Raw genomic sequence first — 24,973 nt, 5'->3', positions numbered from 1 at the left:
GATAGCAATTTGGCTGGGATTAGAATCTAGAACTTTTTTGGGTTCTAAAAGGTGTGGGTTTTTTTCCAGTATAAAAATTCATTTTTCCTCTCTTCTATGCTGTAGTTTGGGTCACAGAGCCTGGATATCAAGATGCCCTTTATATAGTGTCTTATAGCAATGAGGGAGACAAAGACATATTTTAAAATTTTTTTTAATTTTTATTTATTTGTGATAGTCACAGAGAGAGAGAGAGACAGAGACAGAGACATAGGCAGAGGGAGAAGCAGGCTCCATGCACCGGGAGCCTGACATGGGATTTGATCCCGGGTCTCAAGGATTGCGCCCTGGGCCAAAGGCAGGCGCCAAAACACTGCGCCACCCAGGGATCCCACAAAGACATATTTTAATATTGCTTAACTGAGGCATCTAGAAAACAGGCAACACTAAGCCCAATTTAGAAAGACTAAATTTCTTCTTTAGTATTTTTTAATACAACCATTTATTTTTGTATTTATTTTTCAAAAAACTTAATTGAATTATTCTTAAACTGCATGCTTTAACAATCATTTTGAAATTGATGTATTTGCAATTTCTTGTATTTAGTTTGGTATCAAGAGGAAGAGTAACCAAGTGATTTATGACCCTCATATTATAGAGTCAAACATTTAGAACTAGAAGGGACAGGGCTCCTGGATAGCTCAAGGGTTTGGCTCAGGTCCTGATCCCAGAGTCCTGGGATTGAGTCCCGCATCAGACTCCCTGCAGGGAAGGGAGCCTGCTTCTCCCTCCGCCTATGTTTCTGCCTCTCTCTCTGAGTCTCTCATAAATAAATAAATAAAATCTTTAAAACAACAACAACAAAAAGAACTAGAAGGGACAAAGAGGTCATTTGAGCCCGTGAAGTTCACTCATACATTCAATGTTTTTTTAAATTGAATTTCTACTGTATGCTACGTACTGTTTTCTAGGTATTGTGAATACTCCATTGAACAAAGTCTCTGACATTATAGGAAACACAATCTATTGAATTATAATTCATTGCCAGGGAGTAGGAAATGATACAAAGTAAAGCAAACAGATGGCAGCAGTAAAAGTTGGTCAAGGAAGAACTATCTGAAGGAAGTGACCTCTGATAGAGACATTTCTTCAAAGGAGACATACACATGGCCAACAGACACATGAAAAAAAGTGTTCAACATCATTCAGCATCAGGGAAAAACAAATCAAAACCACAGTGAGATACTACCTCACACCTGTCAGAATGGCTAAAATAACAAATCAGGATACAATGAAGGGAAAGGGTGCAGTAAAGGGGGAACCTTCTTACACTGTTGGTGGGAATGCAAGCTGGTGCCGCCACTCTGAAAAACACACTGGAGGTGCCTCAAAAAGTTAAAAATAGAGCTACTCTATGACCCTGCAATTACACTGCTGTATATTTACCCCAAAGATACAATTGTAATGATCTAAAGGGACACATGCACCCTAATGTTTGTAGAAGCAATGTCCACAATAGCCAAGCTATGGAAAGAGCCGAGATGTCTATTGCCAGATGAATGGATAAAGAAGATGTGGTGTGTATTATATATATACACAGTGGAATAATAGTCATAACAGATGAATACTTACTATTTACATTGACATGGATGGAATGGGAGGGTATTGGGCTGAGCGAATCAGATAATAACAATTATCATATGGTTTTACTCCTATGTGGAGTAAAGAAAGAAACACACAGAAGATCATAGGGTAAGGAAGGGGAAAACTGAATAGGTAGTAATCAGAGAAAAGATACAAACCATGAAAGACTCTTAACTATAGGATAGGGTGATTGGGTGATGGGCATTAAAGAGGTATGTGATGTGTTGAGCACTAGGTATTATATGCAACTTTATTGAACTCTATATCTGAAACTAATGGTGTACTATATATTGGCTAATTGAATTTAAATAATAGTAATAAAAAGAAACCTAAGAGAAGCTAAGGAGTGCCATATAGAAGAAGAGAATTCAAGGCAAAGGGACCAGAAAGCACAAAGACACTGAAAGAAATAATGTTCTTGGCTGGTTGGAAGAAGGGCTGCACTTAAGATTTTATAAAAATCTAGGGATGCCTGGGTGGCTCAACGATTGGGCATCTGCCTTCAACCTAGGACATGATCCTGGAGACTGGGGATGGAGTCCTGCATTGGGCTTCCTGCATGGAGGCTGCTTTTCCCTCTGCCTCTGCCTATGTCTCTGCCTCTGTGTGTGTGTGTGTGTCTCATGAATAAAAAAAAATATAATTTTATAAAAATCTAATGGTTAATGACTATCTTATCTCATAAGCTGAGTTTGTAGTCCTTGTGTAATAGAAGAGACTCTCAAAGATCTATCATTTACCTTATGACTACTGAGTCTCTGCCTAGAAGCCATCTAAATTCAAATCTGGCTTCTTTTAGTTTTGGCAATTCTATTGAAAGTGATTTCTTTTCAGCATTAGGATTTAATTTCCTAAACACTAAAAATCACTTTCAGATTACAAACTTTGAGAATCACTTTAGAATTATTAAGGCAAGGACACAAATGGACTCAGTGAAAATAGTTCTATTGGTGCACAATATTTTATAAATTGTGAAAACTCTAGAATTTTAGGATTGAACAGTGATGTCCAAAGTCATATAGAAGCATATTCATTACTACCATATTAATTATTATTATTATTATTATTATAGAGCCAGTCACACTTCTGAATGCTGAAATCATGTGAACATATTTTGTCCTCAGGACCTTTGCCAAAGTTATTATTATTATCATCATCTCTGTTTTAAGATGGGGGAAATGAAGGAACACAGGGGTTCAGGAGTTTCACCAAGATTACACAACTAATAAGCATTCAACCTGGGAGGTCTGACTCCAGAATCTGAATTTAACCATTATATATTAGACAATATGAAGAAATGGAGAGTGATGGGCCACCTGGTTGAGCATCTGTCTTCGGCTCAGGGCGTGATCCTGGGATCTAGTCCCACATCGGGTTCCCTGCAGGGAGCCTACTTCTCCCTCTGCCTATGTCTCTGCCTCTCTCTCTCTGTGTGTGTCTTTCATGAATAAATAGATAAATCTTTATTTTTTTTAAAGATTTTATTTATTTATTCATGAGACAGAGAGAGAGAGAGAGAGAGAGAGAGGAGAGAGAGGAAGAGACACAGGAAGAAGGAGAAGCAGGCTCCATGCAGGGAGCCCAACATGGGACTCGATTCCAGGTCTCCAGGATCACCTGGCCGAAGGCAGATGCTAAACCGCTGAGCCACCCAGGCTGCCCTAAATAAATCTTTAAAGAAATAATTAAAAAAAAGAAATGGAGACTGATGATGTAGTAAGTTTTCAAGATCACACCTACACAGGTAGAATTTCAGCCTTATTGTGTATGAGCCTAGAATTTGAGTCTTCATCATTATTCTGCTACAGAGCATCATCCATCCTTGAAGAATATCTCATGACTATCTCCATTCAAACTCCACACTGGGAGAGAACTCTGTCTAGGAGAATGCACGTGGGCATTTTTAGGTAAAAGAATCTTATTTAAATCTAGTTTTGTACTTGCTAGCTTGTGATCTTGAAAAGTTAATTAACTTCTCTAAGTCTTAGTTTGCTTATCTATAAAATGTGGACAATCATACTTGCTAAATTATGTTGTACAGAGAAAGGAATGATGTAAAGTGCTGGACACAGTATCAAGTATATATGAAGTAATTAAAAATGGAACAATTATTCTTTTCCAAAGAGGCAACTAAGGCCAGAGAAATTACATCACAAGCTAGTAGTGGAGTATCCAGGATATAAATTAGGTTTCTTGATTAATATATTTCTAGCACTGAACCACACAAAGGACTTAGTGACAAGATTCATAAAAAGTGACGCCAGTTTACTGGTATATCTGTTATTCCAGTTCAGAATATGTGGTGTTACTTCCTCAAGCTAATTTACTGAACTTCAAGTTTGAACCATGCTGCTTCTACATTATGTATAATGTCAAAGAATTCTGTGTAACATAATACTTTTCCTCTCCCAATTAGATTATAAAATCATAATGGAGGAGGGATCTGTTTCTCGGTTATGTGTTTTTGTATTTCTCTCTTTTTGAACTTAACCTTCCAGTACAGAAGAAAGGTCTTTGATATGAGGAAACTCACAATTCAACCACTTTAACTGTTTTTTTAAAATCAGCTTTGTTGAGGTCTACTTTACACACAATAAATTATACCAACTTTAAATAATTGATTCAATGAGTTCTGACACGTGTATAGAGTTGTGTAACCACCACCACGATTATGATATGGAACTGCTCTGTCCAAAATGGTAGCCACTAGCCACCTGTGGTGATCACTTGAAATGTGAGTAGTCCTAACTAAATTGGGGCTTAAGTATAAAATACACACTGGACTTCAAAGGTTTAGTATGAAAAAAATTTGAATATCTCATTAATAATTTATATTAACTATATATTGAGAAATATTTAGATATATTGTATTAAATAGGACATATTAAGATTAACTTTACCCATTTCCTTTTACTTTTTGAATTTGGCTAGTAAAATATTTAAATTGCACATGTACCTGGCACTATACTTCTTTTGGACAATGCTTATATAGAACATTGCCATGACCCCTAAAATCTTCCCTCTTGCCACTTTGCTGTTAGCCTTCTTCCTCTATCTCAGCCCTTGGCAATCACTGATATTCTTTCTGTCACTGCAGTTTTGCCTTTTCTAGAAAATCAGATAAATGAAATCACACAGTGTATAGTCTTTCATATCTGGTTTCTTTCATTTACCAATGCTTTTGAGATTTATCTATGTTGTTATGAATCAGTGGTTTGTTCCTTAATTATTGAGTGGTATTCATGAATAGCTATTCTACAGTTTTATCTACTTCTCAGCTGATGGACATTTGGGTTGTTTCCATGTTTTTATCTATTGTGATAAAGCTGCTATGAACATATATGTATAAGTCTTTATGTATACAGATGTTTTGTTTCTATTGGTAAAAATATTAGGATGGGATTACTGTATAGTGTATGATAAGCATATATTGGACTCTAGAAGAAACTGCTAAGCTGTTTTCCAAAGTGGTTGTAACGCTTTACATTCCTGCTAGTGTGTGATAGACCCAGATGCTCATATTTTCATCAGCTTGATATTGTCACTCTTCAAATTTTAGTGAATGTCTATGATATCTCATTGTGGGTTTAATTTGTCTTTTCCTTAGGACTAATGATGTTGAGGATCTTTTCAAGTGCTTATTGACCATTCATATTTCTTCTCTGATGCAATGTATCATTTGAGTGTCTTGCCTATTTTTTGAATTTTTTTGTCTTTTAGCTGGGTTGAAAGGATAGAGTCCTTTAAATATATTGAATATGGTAGTTCCTATTTTTATGTCTTCAAGTTCAGTTATATTTTTCTTTTGCAGTGTTTAATCTGCTGATGATATAATACATTATATTTATTTCATTTCAGATACTATAGTTTTCTTCTTTAAATTTCTAATCAGCTCTTTGTTATAACTTACATATTTTCTTCTTTACATTCATTTTTTCCTTATATTCTTTAACCAATGGAGCATTTTTATAAAGAAATATATTTTTAAAAAAATATTCTTCCCTACAAATGCCATTAACCCTATTATTTCCAGATCTGTTTTCATTGAATAATTCCCCCCTCCATTTATTAACTTTATTTTCCTGTTTTTTAATTGATGCTGGACACTTTGGATTTTATATTGTTTATTATTGGATTTTTATGTACATTTAACTAGTGATACAATTTATTTTGGCAAGGCTACATGAAATTGGCTTGTTCTTTTGAAGCTTGCTTTTCAATTTTGTCAGAGGGGTTCAGAGTAGTGTTTAGTCTCGGGTTAATACACCTTCACTGCTGTGGTGATAACTGTATGATGCTTCTTATTGATATTCCATGTAATCACACCGGCTGGTGGAAACATGCACTGTGGTTAGCTCTTTATGAGCTCTGAGAGTTGTTCAGATCACGTTTTTATTTTGTTTTGTTTTCTAGGCTTGGGTAGTTTCTTCTCATACAATTGCATATTGGTATTCAGCCAGACTCAAGGGGACCACTCAGTAGAACCCAAGAGAACTGTCTCTGTGGAGCTCTCTCATCTCTGGTACTCTATCTTGCATTTTCTATCAGCTTGCCCTCCCTAAACTTTGCTCTCTTTCTTCTCAACTCATTGGGAATCCTGGTCTCCATCTGGATTTCCCTCTGTGAACTGCAGTCTGACAGCTCCCCTCAGGCTGTACCCTGCATATTCATTGCACTTACTCCATTTATTTTACCTTCTCTAAGGAATCACAGTTCATTGTTTCATATTTTGTTCAATTTTCTAGTTGTTTGAGGTGGAAGTGTTCATTCATTATTCTTTCATGGCTAGAAGCAGAAGTCCAAATACTTTACGTTTGAAATCAAATAACTTTTAAGCCTTCAGAACTTTCATATGTAGCCTGAGTGCTTCCTTCCATCATCAGTTCAAAATGTCAGCACCATCCTGGTGATTCTTCAAGAGGTTAGTTCAATTTTTGCTCCCTATGTTCCAAGAAAAACACAGCTAAGTATATTAACATATTAACATTCAAGAAACGCTGGCTACAGATTATAATAAACATGGCTGTTTCTAAATTTTAAGACTCCATTTTTATATCAATTTAGAATATTAAAAAACATTTTAAGTGGAGTACTTTCCTTGAACTCTCCTATAAATGCTTCACTCAGCTATATTTTGATATTTTGTGTATAACTTTCATTAAGGTGATATAAAAGCATATTGTACCTTCAGTTGAAACACACACACAGTGAAACTTAAATTACCATAATACACTTTCCAGTACTTTTTTTACCCCCTTGGTTGCCAAAAAGCTCTGAACTAAATCTAATTTTCAGGTCTTTTGTTTTTGACTTGGTGAAAATCTTGAACAATATTGATGAATAAATTAATAGATGTCATTTAATGTACTTTTGTGGTTTTAACTCATTTCAACCTTGTCCCTTTATGTTATTATGATTTTTTAAAAAAAATTTTTATATATATATATTTTTTAAATTTTATTTATTTATGAGAATGCACAGAGAGGAGAGAGAGAGAGACAGAGATGCAGGCAGAGGGAGAAGCAGGCTCCATGCACCGGGAGCCCGATGCGGGATTCGATCCCGGGTCTCCAGGATCGCGCCCTGGGCCAAAGGCAGGCGCCAAACCGCTGCGCCACCCAGGGATCCCCTGTTATTATGATTTTTAATAGCAGAATATACACTTTTAAATAGTGTAAGAATAAAATATTTTTCTATCTTTACAATGCTGGACGCAGTTTGGATTCAGTAAACCCTGAGAAAACAGAAGTCCACTGCTGGTAGGCTAAAGCTAGTGAACATATTTTTTCTTCCTTTCTTGAATAGTTAAGTGAGCAGGGAGGGATTTATTAAAGTCAATTTATCTCAGTGCCAAGCACATACTGGCACCTACAATGATACACAAAATGTGATGGATGCTAGGAAATAAATTGAGGGATGCGGTCTCTATTTTTATGGAGCAATCACTCCAGAATTCTATTCTGTATTGATGTTATCAGAACAGAATGCTTTCTCTGCTTAGAATGTTCCTTTTCCTTGCAACACACTTCACCCAGATAATCTCCCGTTTTGCTCTTTGTTTCATTAAAGTCCTTGCTTAAATATCACTTCATCAAAGATGTCTTTACTGGTCATATTTTGTAAAATGGAATTCCCTCTTTATACTCTATTTTCTTACTCTGTTTTATGATTCTTCATTCTTCTTGTTACCTCCTCTGTTCCTTACTTCAAATAAGTTCGATGAGAAGAAGACCTATTCTAAATTTACCCCGAGCTATTTGTAGCTAGAATTTCCTACTGCTGGTCAGCTGTATTAGAACTCATTGAGAATACAGTTTCTAAACTTCCTGTTGTTTGTATAAGGGGTATCATAGATATAGAGTTGAATTGTACATCCCTAACAGGCATTATTGCAGAAACAAGATGCCGAAAACCTTTCTATCGCCTATCTATAGCTAAAATCTAAGCTTTTGAGATTTTATATGTTTATCTACTTACTTAAAAGATTTTATTTTTTTATTTGAAAGAGAGCTCAAGAGAGCACAAGCCGGGTTGGGATGGGGGGCGGTGGGACAGAGGGAAAGGGAGAAACAGACTCCCCACCGAACAGAAAGCCCAACCTTGGGCTTGATCCCAGGACCCAGAGATCATGACCTGAGCTGAAGGGCAGATGCTTAACTGACTGAGCCACCCAGGTACCCTCCTTTTGAGATTTTAATACTTTGATTCTAATAGTTAATTCAAATAGACCCCAGTAGTGCTACATACTAAGATCTTTTAAGGTCTTTAGTTTGTTTTTAAGAAAGTTTTCTGCATTGTGCTATTATTCTGTTTCAAATACGAAATTGTATCATACTTCCAGGGAGAATAAATAGTCTAACTGTTATTTGTTTTGAATTTTATGAAAATGTAGCTAGTCCCAGAGAGACTAAGTTCTGTATATTTGAAATTATCTTTCCAGCAGCACATGTGAAATAATGGGATTAATTTTGCTGTGAGTATCACTGGTGAAGTGAGCCGTATTGTTGTACTAAGAGCCTTTGATATTTTAGAAGCTTACCATTATGGCCTTTTAATCATACATTTTCAACTCATGAGAAAAATATCTGGGGTTATTGTATCCTTATAGAGTACTTCTGCTAAAATTCCTGCAAAGTAGATGTCTTTTCTATATTTTGATTTGTCTTACATATTGGTTTAATATAATATAAACATATTTGTTTAATATGGTTCAATAAAATAAAGCAAATAAATATCTTTTATAATCAGAAACCAAAACAAAAACAGAAGGGATCTGTAAAAACATTTAGATACACTTCTTCAGTTTACTCTCCTGAGTCAGAAAATGGCTTTCTGTAAGACACAGAGTTAGCAGGAGCCAGTACTGGAAATCAAAAACCTCCTGTCCAGTGTACTAACACACCAAGCTTCTTTGGCTCCAAATTCTTTGGACCTCATGCCTTAAATATTGTTTCAATTGTAACATGTTGCTCATAAAGGTTCCCATGCCAGAGAATAAACCACAGTCTACCCTTCAGGAAATTATATAAAAGGAAGGATCTTTATGGTTCTTTATGAAAATAATATATTCTAAAACTGATACAAGAAGGTTTGTTATTAGCAACAGGGTAAAATCACTTTGCCTTCCTCAAATTATTTAGTTTAGTTGTAGGAATGCATTGTAAACATCTGTAAATTGTTGGTTTTGTTACAAATTGGCATCTGCTCCTGTAGAATCACCATGACTCTTCATGGTAAGGTTGAAGTGAGTTGTTGATACCACTGAAAATCATGGAGTAAGAGAAATCCTGCCTGTGTAAACTCCTTGGTGTCATTTCCTCCTTCTTGAGAGCTTCAGGATACTTGAGGACCTGAAACAGCTAATGCTGAGTGTATGTCTCCAAAAGGCTGAAACTTTAAAAGATTTTTTTCATTCATCAGATTTCCTGGTCTTACTCTGCTTCCTATTTTATGTCTTAAACTTCTGAAATGAGGCCAGCATGTCTTTCTTGGGAAATGTCCTTAGAGTTCCTCTTTCAGTGAAGTATTTTTCCAAACATGTTGATAGAGATTGAGTCTAGATATCCATTTAGGCAAATTAAGCTCTAGAAGTAGCCTTGGCTTTTCTAGTGAAGTTCATGGTAAATCTAGTTAAGATTTTACTCTATACTTGTAGTTTTCAGTATGGTCTTACCACCACAGAGAAAAACAAGCCTATAAATACACATAAATAGACAATATAATTCCATAACATTGAGTTGGTATGATAGCCATTAAGCACAATGAATCAGCTATATAGATATTTTTCCCCCTGTGCAATCTGTGAGAACATTTTAGGCTTCCATGTGGCCTCTGAGTGAAATTTACTTTTCATTACAAAATCTGTTTATACCAAAGCATATGCTTTCCAGGAAATGGGAAGTCATATTCCATTGCGAATGCATAAAAACATACCAACACACTACATACAAATTAAAGTAAGATCGATAGCCATCATTCAATATTTTCAGTGTATGATTGAAATGAGAACATCACAGTAATGAGCTTGGGTTATTAATGTCCATTTCCTTCTATTTTTTTTTTTTTTGAGATTATGGTTTATAGTAATCTTAAAAACTATTTTTCTTTTTGCACTTAAAAAAAGTTTTCAACCTTTGGATTATTCAGAAAACAGCAAAAAATACCTGTCTTCCCATGAGGCTTTTCATGGGAAGTCCAGTATTACACCAAAAGACTTTTTATTTGTTAGAGTTTTTGTCTCAGAGGATAGTATGCTATTACGCAGATGTATTCATTTCCAGGAAGAATACCAAGTTATCTGCTAGTGTTTTTCCCTTTAGGAGCTTTCATGATTCTAAGATTTAATGAGATAGGTAAAGCAAATCTTTCTGAAGACAAATTGGATACTGTAGAATTCAAAAACCATTCCAAGCTTCCAGGTGAATACGATCAATCTTAGTTGTAAAAGCATCAACTCAAGACAGTAAAAGCTATTTGCAGCTCTTGTTGCTATGAAATAAATGTCAATAAAACAACAATAGGAGCAACAAATCTTGACACTTATGGTGAAACTAGAGTTCAAACATTTCATTTGAATTTTTTAAAAAGATATACATTCATTTTAATGCCCTTTATTAATGATACAAGGGTGTTAATATATGTTTCTATTTATTATGCTTAGTCCAACTTCAATTCTACTCACAGAGTTGTTTTACACTATTTGATTCAACTGACAAATCAAGTCAAACAAATGATTTCATATTATCTTCCAATGAACGTAGCTTGTCTGATTTTGACCAAATTTGAGCCAAACCATTGGTTATATAGAAAGCCTCTATAGTGACTTTATATAAAAGGAAGGATCTTTATGGTTCTTTATGACTATTCCACACACCATTCCCACACCATTGATTCCATCCCATTAATCTTCTCATCAACTTTTTTGCTGCCCAGTGTTTTGTCTGTGGTGCAGATGGTGGATGGAGAAATGAAATTTGTATTGACTAAAATAAGTTATTTTAATATTAATATTTTATAAGAGATATTTTAATATCTCTTGCTAGTCATTGTACCTGGTCATTAAGGGGTAAAGTAATTAAAGCATTGTTATTAGAGCATAGAGTTTGTGAAATTCTATTTTAGGCAATCCTGGTGGAGATAGATCTAAAATAGACCGACAGATGTCTCGGGAAACTTCTTGAAATTCTTTTTGTTTAATAGTTTCTTTGCAAATTATGCATGAGAATACACAGGTAATTGGTGATGATGGGATAATTCTTGAGGCATAACAGTAGTTCTGTAGGTGAAGTTAGATGGCCATATTAATATTGCTAAGATTTTTGCAATAGGTATTTTTATTAGTATATCAAGGATCAAATCTGTGCAACTCCTTTTAAAAGAATGTATGGGTGACTTAGTTAATTTCTATGCAGTACTCCTAGACAAGATTTTCTGATTTGTCTGATTGCAGAAAGATCAAGTCACTCACTGTCAACAGTTTTCAATTGAAAAGTTAGTCTTACTATAAATTTCAGGCACTACTGCTGAGTTTAGATCACATAAGAAACTGTTAAGAAAAAAGTATGAAAAGTGTTCATAAATATAGATCAGTGCTGGTGAAGAGAATCCTTATTGATACCTGTTTTTTTATTGTTGCAAAATATACATAACATAAAGGCTACCAGTTTGACCATTTTTAAGTGGATAGTTCAGCGGCATTCAGTACATCCACACTCTTGTGGAAACATCACTATCATTCTCTAAAACATTTTCATCCTCACAAACTGAAACTCTGCACCCATTCCCCCGCTCCCTTCATCTCCTGGCAACCACCATTCTACTTTCTGTCTCTATGAATTTGATTACTCTAAGTATATCTTACAAGTGGAATCATGCAATATTTATCCTTTTGTGTCTGCTTTAATTCACTTAGCATAATGTCTTCAGGTTTCATCTACATGGTAGTATGTGTCAGAATTTTATTCCTTTTTAAGGCATGATATTATTTTGTTATATGTGTATATGATATATTGTTTATCTATCCATCTTTTGGTGGACATTTGATTTGTTTCTACCTTTGGCTATTATAAGTTATGCTGCTATTATGTACACTGGTGTATCTGCGTTTAAGACTATTGTTTAGCTAAGGCTTTGCATTAAAGTGAACTTTCTCCCATAGTAGTCTGAGTTAGTGAACTTTCTCTTGTCTCATATGTTGGCTATTCGAATGGTATCTTAAAACAGTGATTATCAAACTTTAATATGGATCAGCATCACTTACCTAGAGGGATTATTAAATACAAATTGCTGGGTCCTACCCCAGAGTTTCTGATTCAGTAGGTTTAGAGTAGGGCCTGAGAATTTGCTTTCCCATACATTGCCTGCTGTAGCTGTTGGCCTAGGGTGTACACTCTGAGAACCACTGCCATATAGCTTTGTCTTAGTTGATAAAGACCCTCAGATACTGGTTTTGCCACTAATTTTTTCACTCTGAGCAAGCAACTTTCCCTCTTCACCTAAAAACTGAAGTGGTTTACTAATATATGTGAATTATTCTCTAATCTCAAATTCCATGGCTATTTATCTATTCATAGGAATATAGGAATGTAGGAAAGAAATTGCATTCCTGAATTAAGATAATTTGAGAGGATTTATAGAAAGATTTATTTACAAGGGTATATAAAGGAAGCCACCAAGGGCAGTTCAGTTGCCCAGGTTAGAAACAGTGGTGCTTTTACTGTCCCTAAGCCTCAAGAGAGAGGGGAGGGAGCCTGTTACATGTGAGGTATCCAAGGAGATGATAGTCTTGCCATTTGGTCCATGGTGACCTCCTAGAATCAATGCCTCTCCCAACCTGCTTCTACTCTCCATTGGCTGAACCACAAACAGAAGCTGGGGCAAGAGAGCCAAGTGACTTCATTCATCAGGGGAGCCTTTGTAGCACGAAGGGGAAGGTAAGGGGAGGGGAGAAGGTGGGGAATGCATGTAGAGGGAGAAAGCAGAGGCTATCCAGCACATTGGAACTGGCAAACATAAGAAGCAGTTGCTGGAACATCTATCATAGTGAGTTGCTTTGTTCTTTTCTTTTTTTTAATTATAGCTGATTTTTTTTTCTATTGCCACTAAGGTGTTTCAAAACATGATCTTAAATCATATTTCTTTGCCTTTTCAGTCCCAAGTGAGTATAATTGTCGCTGTCTGACAGATGTTGATTAGTCACACTCATTATTGTCTGGGCCGTCATTTATGTCACAGAAATGTTTGTAGGTATGATTGTTTGTAGAATGAGGCTTAGGGACGAAGGGCACTGTTCCCTACTTGATTTCAGCTTTCTCATCAATAGTGGATCAATAAGTCATGTGTTCATTAAGATCCATACTTAGTATGTGTGCATGCACTCATATACATATACTTATATATGTATGGAAGTCATATATGCATACACATAGGAGGCTAAGTTTATTTGAGAGAAAAGGGAAACATACTTGAAAAATCCAAGTAGTAATAAAGAGGTAGAAATCATCCCAAACTCTTCCAAGTTGGATGTTCTTGTGTGGCTTCCTTTTAGTACTTTTTATTCAGAGCATTTATTACAATTAATAATGATCTGTTTGGAGAAATTGTTTATTGAATGTCTGTCTCACTAGAAAACTTAATGAGGACAGAATTATATCTTTTTACCCCCAAATGGGGCATTGGTGACTATTGCACTAATTAAATAACCATATAAACATAGATAGCAAAAATAAGTAATGCATTAGTGCTTGCAAGTGGATAAGCAAAGACTGACTGGATGTCTACCATGAGCCAGATGGCTTACATACGCTCTCATACCTGTCTCCTAGTCACCACAGCCAAGATGACAGTCATAAACAAGATGGAGAGGACAGCACCTCCGTGTGCCATGCCTCTGTCATGTATGCTGGCTGTTATTATGCAATTTCTCTTTGTCTCTGCTGTTGTGTGTGTTTTCCTCCTATGCTTCTAGCATTAATGCATCCACACTTTATGGTATTTAATCATTTTGAAGTGTTTTTCAGTTTACCAAGAGCTTCATCCCCATTAATCAGGAAATTTCCATTGTACCTCTGTGAGGGAGGTGGTGTTCTCCCCACTTTACAAAGGAGGAAACAGGGACTCATAGAAATGTGGTGACTTTCCCGACATAAGACAGAAAGTGCATAGCAGAAAGAAGCTGAAAACTAGGTCTTCCAAATCTAGTGCTGCCCCCAAGCAATCAAATTGTCTTGTGCTTTGTCTCAAGTAATTGGTGACAGCATCTGAAGTGGCCAAATTTCTTTCTTGTTCCTTTTCTCCCTTAGTGTTAAGTTTTTGAACCGAAATTGGGATTCTCATTTTGAATTCTCAAGCACTCAAAGGTGCTTTTCCCCGTGGATTTGAATCAGATGTGTGAATAGCATGCAAAAAGGTTAATCTGTTTACCCAACCAGAACATTTTGCACTGAAGAAAAAAAACCTTCAGGTTGCATTGCTGTGTTGCTCCAGATGTCCTATGCTTTGAGCTGCTTTATTTGCATTTGATATTTGAAAGCTTGTGATCAATTTACAATTATAATTGCCATTAAAATTTTACTTTAGCGTTTTGTGGGGGAAAACATCTATTTACATTATTTTGCAGAGTTGGAAAATTTCTAATGGTTTCTAAAACAAAAATAGGTTTCATCAGGACAAGTGAATACAAAATTCTTATTCCTGCTCTATGTTGTAATTATTTCCTAATATAAGATCCTGTTATTTTCATATATGTGTTTTACATTCACTGTGCTAGTCCATAATAAAATAATTCTAATCGTTGAATTATAGAGCTGCTCTAAGAGAACGAAGAGCCCAAACATGAAGAAAATGAAACATTGGATGTCTGTCTAGACAGCACTTGTAACTAAGTTAACAATGAGCCTAATCCCATTTGTTAAGTGTTTCTTCCCCTTCATATTTCTTTAAAAAAAATACAAAAAATGTATTCACTACATGCACTATCAATCGAATTCTTGTCAGTGCATTAGAAGAATTCTTAAAAATTATCTGTTTCTTTAAACTCTAATAATAGAGGGAAGAAAAGAGTAACTTATGCACTGAACATATTGTTTTGAGAGTTGATAGACAGTAATAAACATTTATTAAGCACTTTGTGTTAGGCACTGGGCTAAGTACATTTTATGCCAAATTTATTTGATGCTTGCAAGAATCTTTTGAGGGTAAGTACTTTCACTTTTAGGAACCCTTTCTAAGGTTTATAGTATTTACGTTGCCTGAGGTTTTAAAGCCAGTAAAATGTAGATACAGCATAAAATAAGATTTTTAAATGAAAGTGAAAACCAGGAAAAGGCAGAACTAATAATACCTGGTTCTGAGTTCTATTATTAGTCTAATAAGAATAAAATAATTGATGTGTAAAATTATACAAGCTTAGATTGAGAAAGAAACTTAGATTAAAAACTCCCTGCAAACAAAGACAATGTCTAACTCATTTTTTAATGTCCTTGAGTATAATAGCCCACAGAAAATATCTGTTAAAATACCTGTTTAATCTCAAAGCCTTTCAAGGTTAGGGAGTTTGTGGTTTAATTTATTCTTGAGAACTTTCAGGCATCAAGAAAGTATTTTTTTATTAAGATTTTATTTATTTATTCATGACAGACACAAAGAGAGAGAGAGAGAGAGAAAGGGAGAGACACAGGCAGAGGGAGAAGCAAGCTCCATGCAGGGAGCCTGACATGGGACTCGATCCCAGGTCTCCAGGATCACACCCTGGGCCGAAGCCGGCGCTAAACTGCTGGGCCACGGGAGCTGCCCTCAAGAAAGATTTTATTTGTTAAGTAACAGTCTGTCTCCCATAATTTCCCCTTGTTGAAATTGTCCGATCATGGAGCAGAAATGGATATAGCAAACTTTAGTAAGATAATATTGATACTTAAAATGGATGATGCAATTCATACAGACTTGTTGGTGCCCAGTATTATTTTGAACTCCTGATCTGCAATGATTCACCTCAAAACAATGGTTCCCTTCTCTTGTCTACTTTTGGATCACCTGGGGAATCCTTAAAAAATATAAATGTGCAGGTCCCTTCACAGACCAAATGAATCTAAACATCTGGAGTTGGGCCAGACATCACAATTTTTTAACAGCTCCCCAGATAATCCTAATGTGAAGTCAAAGTTGGTAAGAAAATGAATATTAAATATAGAGGGTTCTTGCCAGGCAAGGAGCAACCTAGCTACCTAGCCAGATAATCCAGAATGGCAATGATTTTATGAATTATCAAGAGTTAAGGTCCAAAATTTGATTCTAACCCTGCCTAGGAGTTAATCAGACCCTAGGAAATTGATAACATGTTAGTCAAACATAAAAATTTCTGGTATTGAACATAGAATCCTGGAACTATGGGGAATCTCCATTGGGCGCATCCACTATCTGAAAAATCTCTTCTTCCTTTTTGATTAGCTGGGCAGACATAGTCATCAAATCATTGCTGTGGAAGGTTGACCTGAGGGAAGTTAAGTGTTGGCATATTTTGCTTAAGGTGTAGGAAACACTGATAAACTGTCCCAGCCTTGACAACTAATGACAAAACTCTTTTGTTCAAATTGTGGTGTCTTACAGATTCAGGGTTATATTTTAACAGTTTTTGAAAATGTCCCCTGGATACCCTAATTTAAGGTTGCCAAATCTACTTCCCCGACTCCTGTACTTCTATGATTTTGTGCTCATCTCTCCTTTCTTTAGATATAATACCTTATCTAATAGTTTTTAGCATTGACAACATTCTGTTTCTGTAATATTTTCTTGGTTGCATTAGTCAAGGGTTCTAGGGCCCCTGAAGCATAGCCTGTAGGATGCTCATCAATGTGTAGAAGATAGGAAATTTGGAGAGATAGAACCGACATTAGAAGAGCAGTTGCTTTTTACACTTTTCCAGTGAGACCTTCATCAAAGTTGATGCTCACTTGCATGGGCATACCCAGATTTTGAAAACTCTGTCAAATTATCTCTATTTTCTGTTTCTTTATCTGGGTCTTTTTTTCTTATTGTAGGCTTTCCTCAAATGTGTGATGATTCCTGATTGTCCTTTCAGATTCAGGGATGAATCTATGAAAAAGTTGGTTTGGAGCTTTGTTTGCATGGATAGGTCCAGCTTCAGGGTACTCAAGCATGAATGGACAAGACATCAAACTGGGCATGTTGTGTAGTACTCCTTCTCAACCACTCACGTCTTGGAAGTTTCACCATATGGTTTAGTAAATTCTTTTTTTTTTTTTCTTTTTTTTTTTTTTTTTAAGATTTTATTTACTTATTCATGAGAGACACACAGAGAGAGGCAGAGACATAGGCAGAGGGAGAAGAAGGCTCCATGCAGGAAGCCTGATGCGGGACTCCATCCAGGGACCCCAGAATCATGACCTGAGCCAAAGGCAGACACTAAACCACTCAGCCACCCAAGTGCCCTGGTTTAGTAAATTCTTTAGAGGGGCTCTTACAATTTTTGACCTGAGGACTGGGATGGAAGTATAAATATCTGGAAGTCTATATAGAGACTTTAGACTGTTTTTCCAGTTTTCCAGATGAGGCCTCATTCTGACTCCCTTTTCAGCTGAAGCCTCCAGGATGTCATTAGCCTGAGTCTCTCTGTCTCTGCCCTGCCTCATCATTTACCCCTCTTCAATCCAGCTTTGTTCTTCTGAAGTGCCAATGACAGACCCCTCCCCCTTATCTTCATCTTTGTGTACTATCAGAATTTTCAATTTTTATTATTATTATTATTTTATATACATATAAAGAGGAAAAGAAGACAGTCACTTATGGATAAATTAAAGCAGACATTCAGAAAAATTGTTGAATGCAGGTTGCCACATAGATAAGTAGTTGTAGATTATGTACATAGTTGCATTTCATCTCTTTGTCTGCTCAAGAAAGCTTTTATTAATTAAAAACAAACAAAAACTGATAATAGTATAGAGATTTTCTTAACTTCTTAAGTCAAATTCATGGATCCCAGTACTTGAGTATTAATGAGAAATTCCTTCTGACCCTCTTTACAAGTGTTTATGAATAACTACTCTGTTAGAACACTGATTTAAAACCATTTCTTTAGAAAACTCAGGAGTGCAGATCTTCACAAGCTATAATTATGATGTATCTGTCAAGGTAACATTTAGTACTGGTAGAGATAAGATTGTACTTGAATGCAGAAAAATTAGCAGATTAAGTATACATATTGGAAGAGATATGATAGTAAAACGTGGAATTTACTAATTTTTTTCAAGATTTCCAAGGCAGCCACTATTTCTAAATTATTTCTGTATTCTCCCATAACACTCAGCATATATCTTTATCCATTGGGAGTATGTGCTCAATTTTCAATTGATGCACTGAGTTAGTTTCTGGGACCCCGGCAGCCCACCAGTTTATAAAATATGAGAGCTGGAAGGAATTTTCAGACCATCTAGTTTTTCCTTGATTCTGGGACATTTTTCTTCTTCATATACAATCATTGCTGAAAAGAGGATGTGTATGAAAATTGGTATGTACAGATAGTGTGTTAGTACTCTTTCTAATGAAAATACAACAAAACTATTATTACATCTTTTACATTGGTGGATTTTCTTAGAGTTGGTGGCATTTAAGAATTGAGTAGATACAGAGGCACCTGGGTGGTTCAGTCAGTTGAGTGCCTGCCTTCCCCTCAGGTTGTGATCATGGGGTCCTGGGATCCAGTCCTACATGAGGCTTCCTGCTTGGTGGGGAGTCTGCTTCTCCCTCTCCTTCTGCCCCTCCCCTGCTTGTGCTCTCTTTCTCTCAAATAAATAAAATCTTTAAAAAGTTGATTAGGTCCATTCCTTGCCTGTTTCTCATGTGCCATACTTTTCCTCTCCTCTACTTTTGCACACGTTTTTTTTCCTTTGCCTGGGAGGTCCATTCCCTCTGTTTCTTGGTGAATTCCTCACCAATTTTTTCAAAACCTGTTCAAATGTCGCCGTTTCGGTAAAGCCTTCCTGAATTCTCATGGTAACAGTGAATGTCATTTCCTCTATGTGATACACATCACCGTCTTCATCTTTATATATGCCACCTTCTTCAGCTTTTTCATTTTAAAAGTAGCACAGTTAATCCAGAGAGATGAACTGGGGTTTTTTACATTTTACATCATTAAAGGTCTCAGAGAAACAGAGTGGTCTAATTGAAGACACACATCATCTCTGTGTGTTCAATTAGGTGGCCTAGCTGAATTCTGGATAATTACTATTGTGGTTGAATTCCACAGGTGTTTGAGGAGAAAATAGGGAAATAGAAGGATCAGGAGTTCATTGTAGGAGGTGCTTTGACCTCTTTACCATATAGTTCATGTATTTGCAAAGCTCAGTAGTGTGTTTTCCACTGTGATTTTAGCTAATGTGCCACTCTACGCAGAGGGAATTGTTACATTTAGTCCTGTAAAATCAAGTAGGATCTGACCCTTTAAGGCCATTAGTCTAGAGTGGGACACAAAGAACAGCTGCTTGTGCATTTAGCAACATGTAAATTTAGCCACCTGTATCCCCAGACTATGGGGAGGAAGGAAATATATTTGCTTATTTCTCAGGAGAAATAGTACTGTCTCTGGCATTCTTCAACAAAGTAGAAAAGCAGTTATGTGTTCCAGTTTGCTGCCCTTTAACTGATTACTGTCACAATTCCTCCTTATGTCTTCCGAACATAGTTTTCTGCTGGGATTTCCGGGAAGCAGAGAGGACTCTGCAAGAAGCACTGGGTTGTTAACAATATCACTGTTACAGGGCAGCCGGGTGGCTCAGCGGTTTAGCGCCGCCTTCAGCCCAGGGCGTGATCCTGGAGACCCGGGATTGAGTCCTGTGTTGGGCTCCCTGCATGGAACCTGCTTCTCCCTCTGCCTGTCTCTCTCTCTCTCTCTCTCTCTCTGTCTCATGAATAAATAAATAAAATCTTAAGAAAAAAAAAAACAAAACTTTAACCTTAATAGTCACTTAAAAAAAAAAAACATCATTGTTACGGATTGAACTGTGTTCTACCAGAAGATGTTGAAGTTTTAATTCCTAGTACCTTTTGAATTTGGAAATAGGGTCTTTGGAGATGATTAAGTTAAGATGAGGTCATTAGAATGGATGAAATTTGGGCACAGATGCAAGTGAAAATGCCATTTACAAGCCAAGAAACATCTGAGGCCATCAGAAGCTAGGAGGGAGGCATAGAACAGATTCTCCTACACGGCCCTCAGAATGAACCCCCCTTACTAACACCTTGATTTTGGATTTCTAGTTTCCAGAACTGAAACAATAAATTTCTGTGTTTCAGACACCCAGAATGCCCTGACTGGGGACATCTCATCCTTCTTCAGTCTCCTGGGGAAATTAACTTCAAATACATTTTTCCCTAACCCTAGTAGTGATGGCAAGAATTAGAGAAAAGTGTGTCTCACATAAAAGTCATAAATCTCTGCTCCCTGTTCTTTCTATCACATCTGCCTGAAAATTTCAGGTCTGAAACTTAAGCTGGTGATTCCAGCCTGGATTCAGCACATAAATGGGTTTTATTGCCTGTACAATGTTTTATTAAGATTAAAAATACAGCCCCAGGGTCCTGGAGTCCCAGCCAGTTCCTATCGCAGTCCCGCAGGCACCCGTCTAGTTCCTTTCAATATGACAGATGCCACTGTGTCCTTCACCAAGGACTTCCTGGCGGGTGGAGTGTCTGCTGCCATCTCCAAGACGGTGGTGGCGCCCATCGAGCAGGTCAAGCTGCTGCTGCAGGTGCAACACGCCAGCAAGCAAATCACTGCAGATAAGCAATCCAAGGGCATTATAGACTGCGTGGTTTGGATTCCCAAGGAGCAGGGAGTCCTGTCCTACTGGCGTGGTAACCTGGCCAAAGTCATCAGACACTTTCCCACCCAGGCTCTCAACTTCGCCTTTAAAGATAAATACAAGCAGATCTTCCTGGGTGGTGTGGACAAGAGAATCCAGTTTTGGCGCTACTTTGCAGAGAACCTGACATCAGGTGGCACCGCTGGGGCCACATCCTTGTGTTTTATGTATCCTCTCGATTTTGCCCGAACCCGTCTAGCAGCTGATGTGGGCAAAGCTGGAGCTGAAAGAGAATTCAGAGGGCTCGGTGACTGCCTGGTTAAGATCTACAAGTCTGATGGGATTTTTTTTATATAAATTTATTTTTTATTGGTGTTCAATTTGCTAACATATAGAATAACACCCAGTGCTCATCCCACCAAGTGCCCCCCTCAGTGCCCGTCACCCAGTCACCCCCCCCCCGCCCACTGCCCCTTCCACCCCACCCCCCAGTTCATTTACCAGAGTTAGGAGTCTCTCATGTTCTGTCTCCCTTTCTGATATTTCTCACTCATTTTTTCTCTTTTCCCCTTTATTCCCTTTCACTGTTTTTTATATTCCCCAAATGAGTGAGACCATATAATGTTTGTCCTTCTCCAATTGACTTATTTCACTCAGCATAATACCCTCCAGTTCCATCCACATTGAAGCAAATGGTGGGTATTTGTTGTTTCTAAATGGCATCGAAAGATGAATGGATAAAGAAGATGAAGTCTGATGGGATTAAGGGCCTGTACCAAGGCTTTAATGTGTCTGGGCAGGGTATTATCATCTACCGAGCTGCCTACTTTGGTATCTATGACACTGCAAAGGGAATGTTTCCAGATCCCAAGAATACTCACATCTTCATCAGCTGGATGATTGCACAATACATAACAGCGGTGGCTGGGTTGACTTCCTACCCATTTGACACTGTTCACCGTCGAATGATGATGTAGTCAGGGTGCAAAGGAACGGATATCATGTACACAGGCACACTCAACTGCTGGAGGAAGATTGCCCGTGATGAAGGAGCCAAAGCTTTTTCAAGGGGGCATGGTCCAATGTTCTCAGAGGCATGGGTGGTGCTTTTGTGCTTGTCTTGTATGATGAAACCAAGAAGTTCACATAAGTTATTTCCTAGTTCTCCCCCTGTGAACAGGCATGTTGTATTATATAACATATCTTGAGCATTCTTGACAGACTGCTGGCTGTCTATTTATCAATGGCCACTATATACTAGTTGAAAATGGGAAGCAATAATATTCATCTGACCAGTTTTCTCTTAAAGCCATTTCCATGATGATGGGACTCAATTACATTTATTTCAGTTACTCCTGATAAATAAATTTGAAGAAAAAAATGTCTGAAATTAAAAAAAAGGATTAAAAATACAAAGGGGCAATTGCAGGGCTCAGTCAGTTAAGTGTCTGACTCTTGATTTCTGCTGAGATCATGATTTCAGAGTTGTGAGATCAAGCCTGGCATCAGAAACTGTACACAGCACAGTAACAGCAAGAGTCTGCTTGAAATTCTCTTTCCCTGTCCCTCAGGCCCTTGTGCACTTGTCCCTCAGGCCCTTGGCCCTTGTGCACTTTCTCTTTCTAAAATAAATAAATAAATAAATAAATAAATAAATAAATAAATAAATATCTTTGAAAAAAATTTAAAACACAAAATAATCATAATGATTTGTTACAAGGATATAAAAATTATAAGATTTCACATCAAAAAACTGAATTTCTGGCACAGTACTCTGGCATTCCTACACAGTAGTAAGCTAATTCCATCTCACTTCCAATGAAAGGGAAGGGGTATGCATTTTTCATTTGCCACTTTCTCCATCTTCCTTATTATTCCTACACCCTGTTCTGGCTCTTATGAATGCTACCTCCATGATCCCTATAGACATTTGAATTTTAGGCCTCCATGGACATTAGTACAAGAACTCTTTATTTTCTTGTTATTTTTTTCTAGAAGTACAAAATTTAGTTTGTCATTGTAGATGCCTATATGTTAAATCTACCTGTGTATATGCCCTGTAATGATTTACAGAGCAATGCCCAATAGCGCTATGTATATTGCAGAAATTAAACAAATACTCATTTAAAATTCTTTGTCCAGGGGTGCTTTGGTGGCTCAGTCCGTTGAGCATCCAACTCCTGGTTTGGGCTCAGGTCGTGGTCTTGGGGTTGTGAGATGGAGCCCTGCATCGAGCTCCATACTCACTGCAGTCTGTTTGAGATTATAACCCCCCCACCCCTGCTCTACTCCTCCTGCCCCTACTCATGCTCTCTCTCTAAAATAAGTATTTTTTTTAAGATTTTATTTATTTATTCATGAGAGACAGAGAGACAGACAGAGAGGCAGAGACACAGGCAGAGGGAGAAGTAGGCTCCATGCAGGGAGCCAGATGCAGAACTCGATCCCAGGTCTCCAGGATCATGCCTGGGCTGAAGGCGGCACTAAACCGCTGAGCCACCCAGGCTGCCCTAAAATAAGTATTTCTTTAAAAAAAAATTCTCTTTGTCCATTATCTAAAAATCAATTTATTAAGCACCATGAGGTCAATAAAGATAGACCAGATAGTGGTGCTGCCTCAGGGGAGCTACAGTCTATGCTGGAAGTAAGATACTGAATCATGCATGTAAGAGATTCAAGAATAAAATGAAAAGTGTAAAGACCAATGTAAAGTTAGATAAGAATTCAGAGGAAGAAGAGAGCATTTCTGACTTGGACCACCAGGGGAAGTTTTGTACTGGGGGAGGCATTTTAGTGGGGACTTGGAAGAATGTAGAATGTGATCAAACATGAAGAAAACTGGGCTTTTGGGTGGACAAACATCTGGTCATTTGAGAAATAACAAGTAGTTCAGTTTGATGAAACTAAAGGAGGTTATGGGGAATACACTAAAGAGGATAATTTGGAACCATCTAATGTGACATGAACATGAACATCAGGCCTAAAGAGATTAAGCAGCAGTGAGATACCAGTCTCTTTAAAAAGCTACCTTTATTCTTTGGCTATAGCTAAGAATTAGACAAGAAGGCTGTGCTTTAACTTTTGTTGCTTAAAAGGGGAAAAAATGGCCACTTAATGTTTGCATCTATTAAGTTTCATGGTTGAAAATTCCCATTTATGTTCCCTAATTAGCAGCAGTTTTCATGGAGAATGATTCAAGCCAGTTCTTGGTAGGCAATTCTAAAGAAACAATACAGCATTCTTATTTCTGTTGCAACTTCCCCTCCCCCAACTGTCTAATGTCAGTGTGTTAGTGTTCTTTACTTTCACAAAAGTATACTCAATGTCCTGTAAGTTGAGTGTCACAACTGTCCATCGAGAGAGCTTGTCTGCCATTTTGAATGTGAGCTAAATAATTATCGCCTTTTCTATTTCTATTCTATATTCCTTTCCTATTTCCCTTTCCTGCCCCAACTTCTTCTTTTCCCTCTTTCCATCCTCTCTTCTTCCTTTCTCCCTTCCTGTTCCCTTCCTACTTGTGTAAGGTAAAGTAGAAGTGAAGAGCAATGCCTTTGGAGTCAGACGACCTGCATTATAATCTTCATGCTATTACTGACTGGTTGTGAAATGCTGAGATAGATCTAGTTTCTTTGATCCTCAGTGTTCTCATCTACAAAATGTGATGATAATAATACTCACTTGATAGGGTTCTTTTTAGAGTATTCATACATTAACACATGGAGAAAATTTAGAACAGTGCCTTGCCCATGTTAAGTACTCAGTTAATATTAGCTATTATTGCTATTGTTATTGTCCTCCCTGAAGATGGGCTTTTTAAAAAAATATGGAGATAAATAAGTCCTATTGTTTCATGTTTCATTTTAGGCCCAAGAGATATATTTTGATATTGAAAACAAATGTTATTATGAAATAACATGTAGAACTTACAACCTAGCTCCACATAATGAAGACACTGAATTATTGCAGGTTGACTGACAAGCTGATTAATTTTACATATATAATCCTTAAATTGCTTTTAGAAAATCTATCCATAT

The 24,973-nt window shown here is 37.0% G+C and overlaps 2 protein-coding genes across 5 annotated transcripts in view; both read left to right on the top strand.

The window, feature by feature from the left end:
* PDE4B (phosphodiesterase 4B) overlaps positions 1-24,973 on the top strand; it is a 542,476-nt gene that overhangs the window by 276,773 nt on the left and 240,730 nt on the right. The gene's annotated exons all lie outside the window — the stretch shown is intronic.
* LOC609798 (ADP/ATP translocase 2-like) lies at positions 20,775-21,296 on the top strand. The gene has a single exon (XM_038535556.1). It carries the CDS (start codon positions 20,775-20,777, stop codon positions 21,294-21,296), a length of 522 nt encoding a protein of 173 aa, XP_038391484.1.

The sequence above is a fragment of the Canis lupus genome, chromosome 5 (assembly GCF_011100685.1).
Source record: "Canis lupus familiaris isolate Mischka breed German Shepherd chromosome 5, alternate assembly UU_Cfam_GSD_1.0, whole genome shotgun sequence".
Lineage (NCBI taxonomy): Eukaryota > Metazoa > Chordata > Mammalia > Carnivora > Canidae > Canis > Canis lupus.
Note: the sequence above shows the minus strand (reverse complement) of the source record. Positions and strands in the feature narration are given on the sequence as shown.

What these genes read in the sequence shown, in the direction of transcription:
- LOC609798 (XM_038535556.1), top strand. Translation starts at nt 20,775, where the DNA reads ATGACAGATGCCACTGTGTCCTTCACCAAGGACTTCCTGGCGGGTGGA.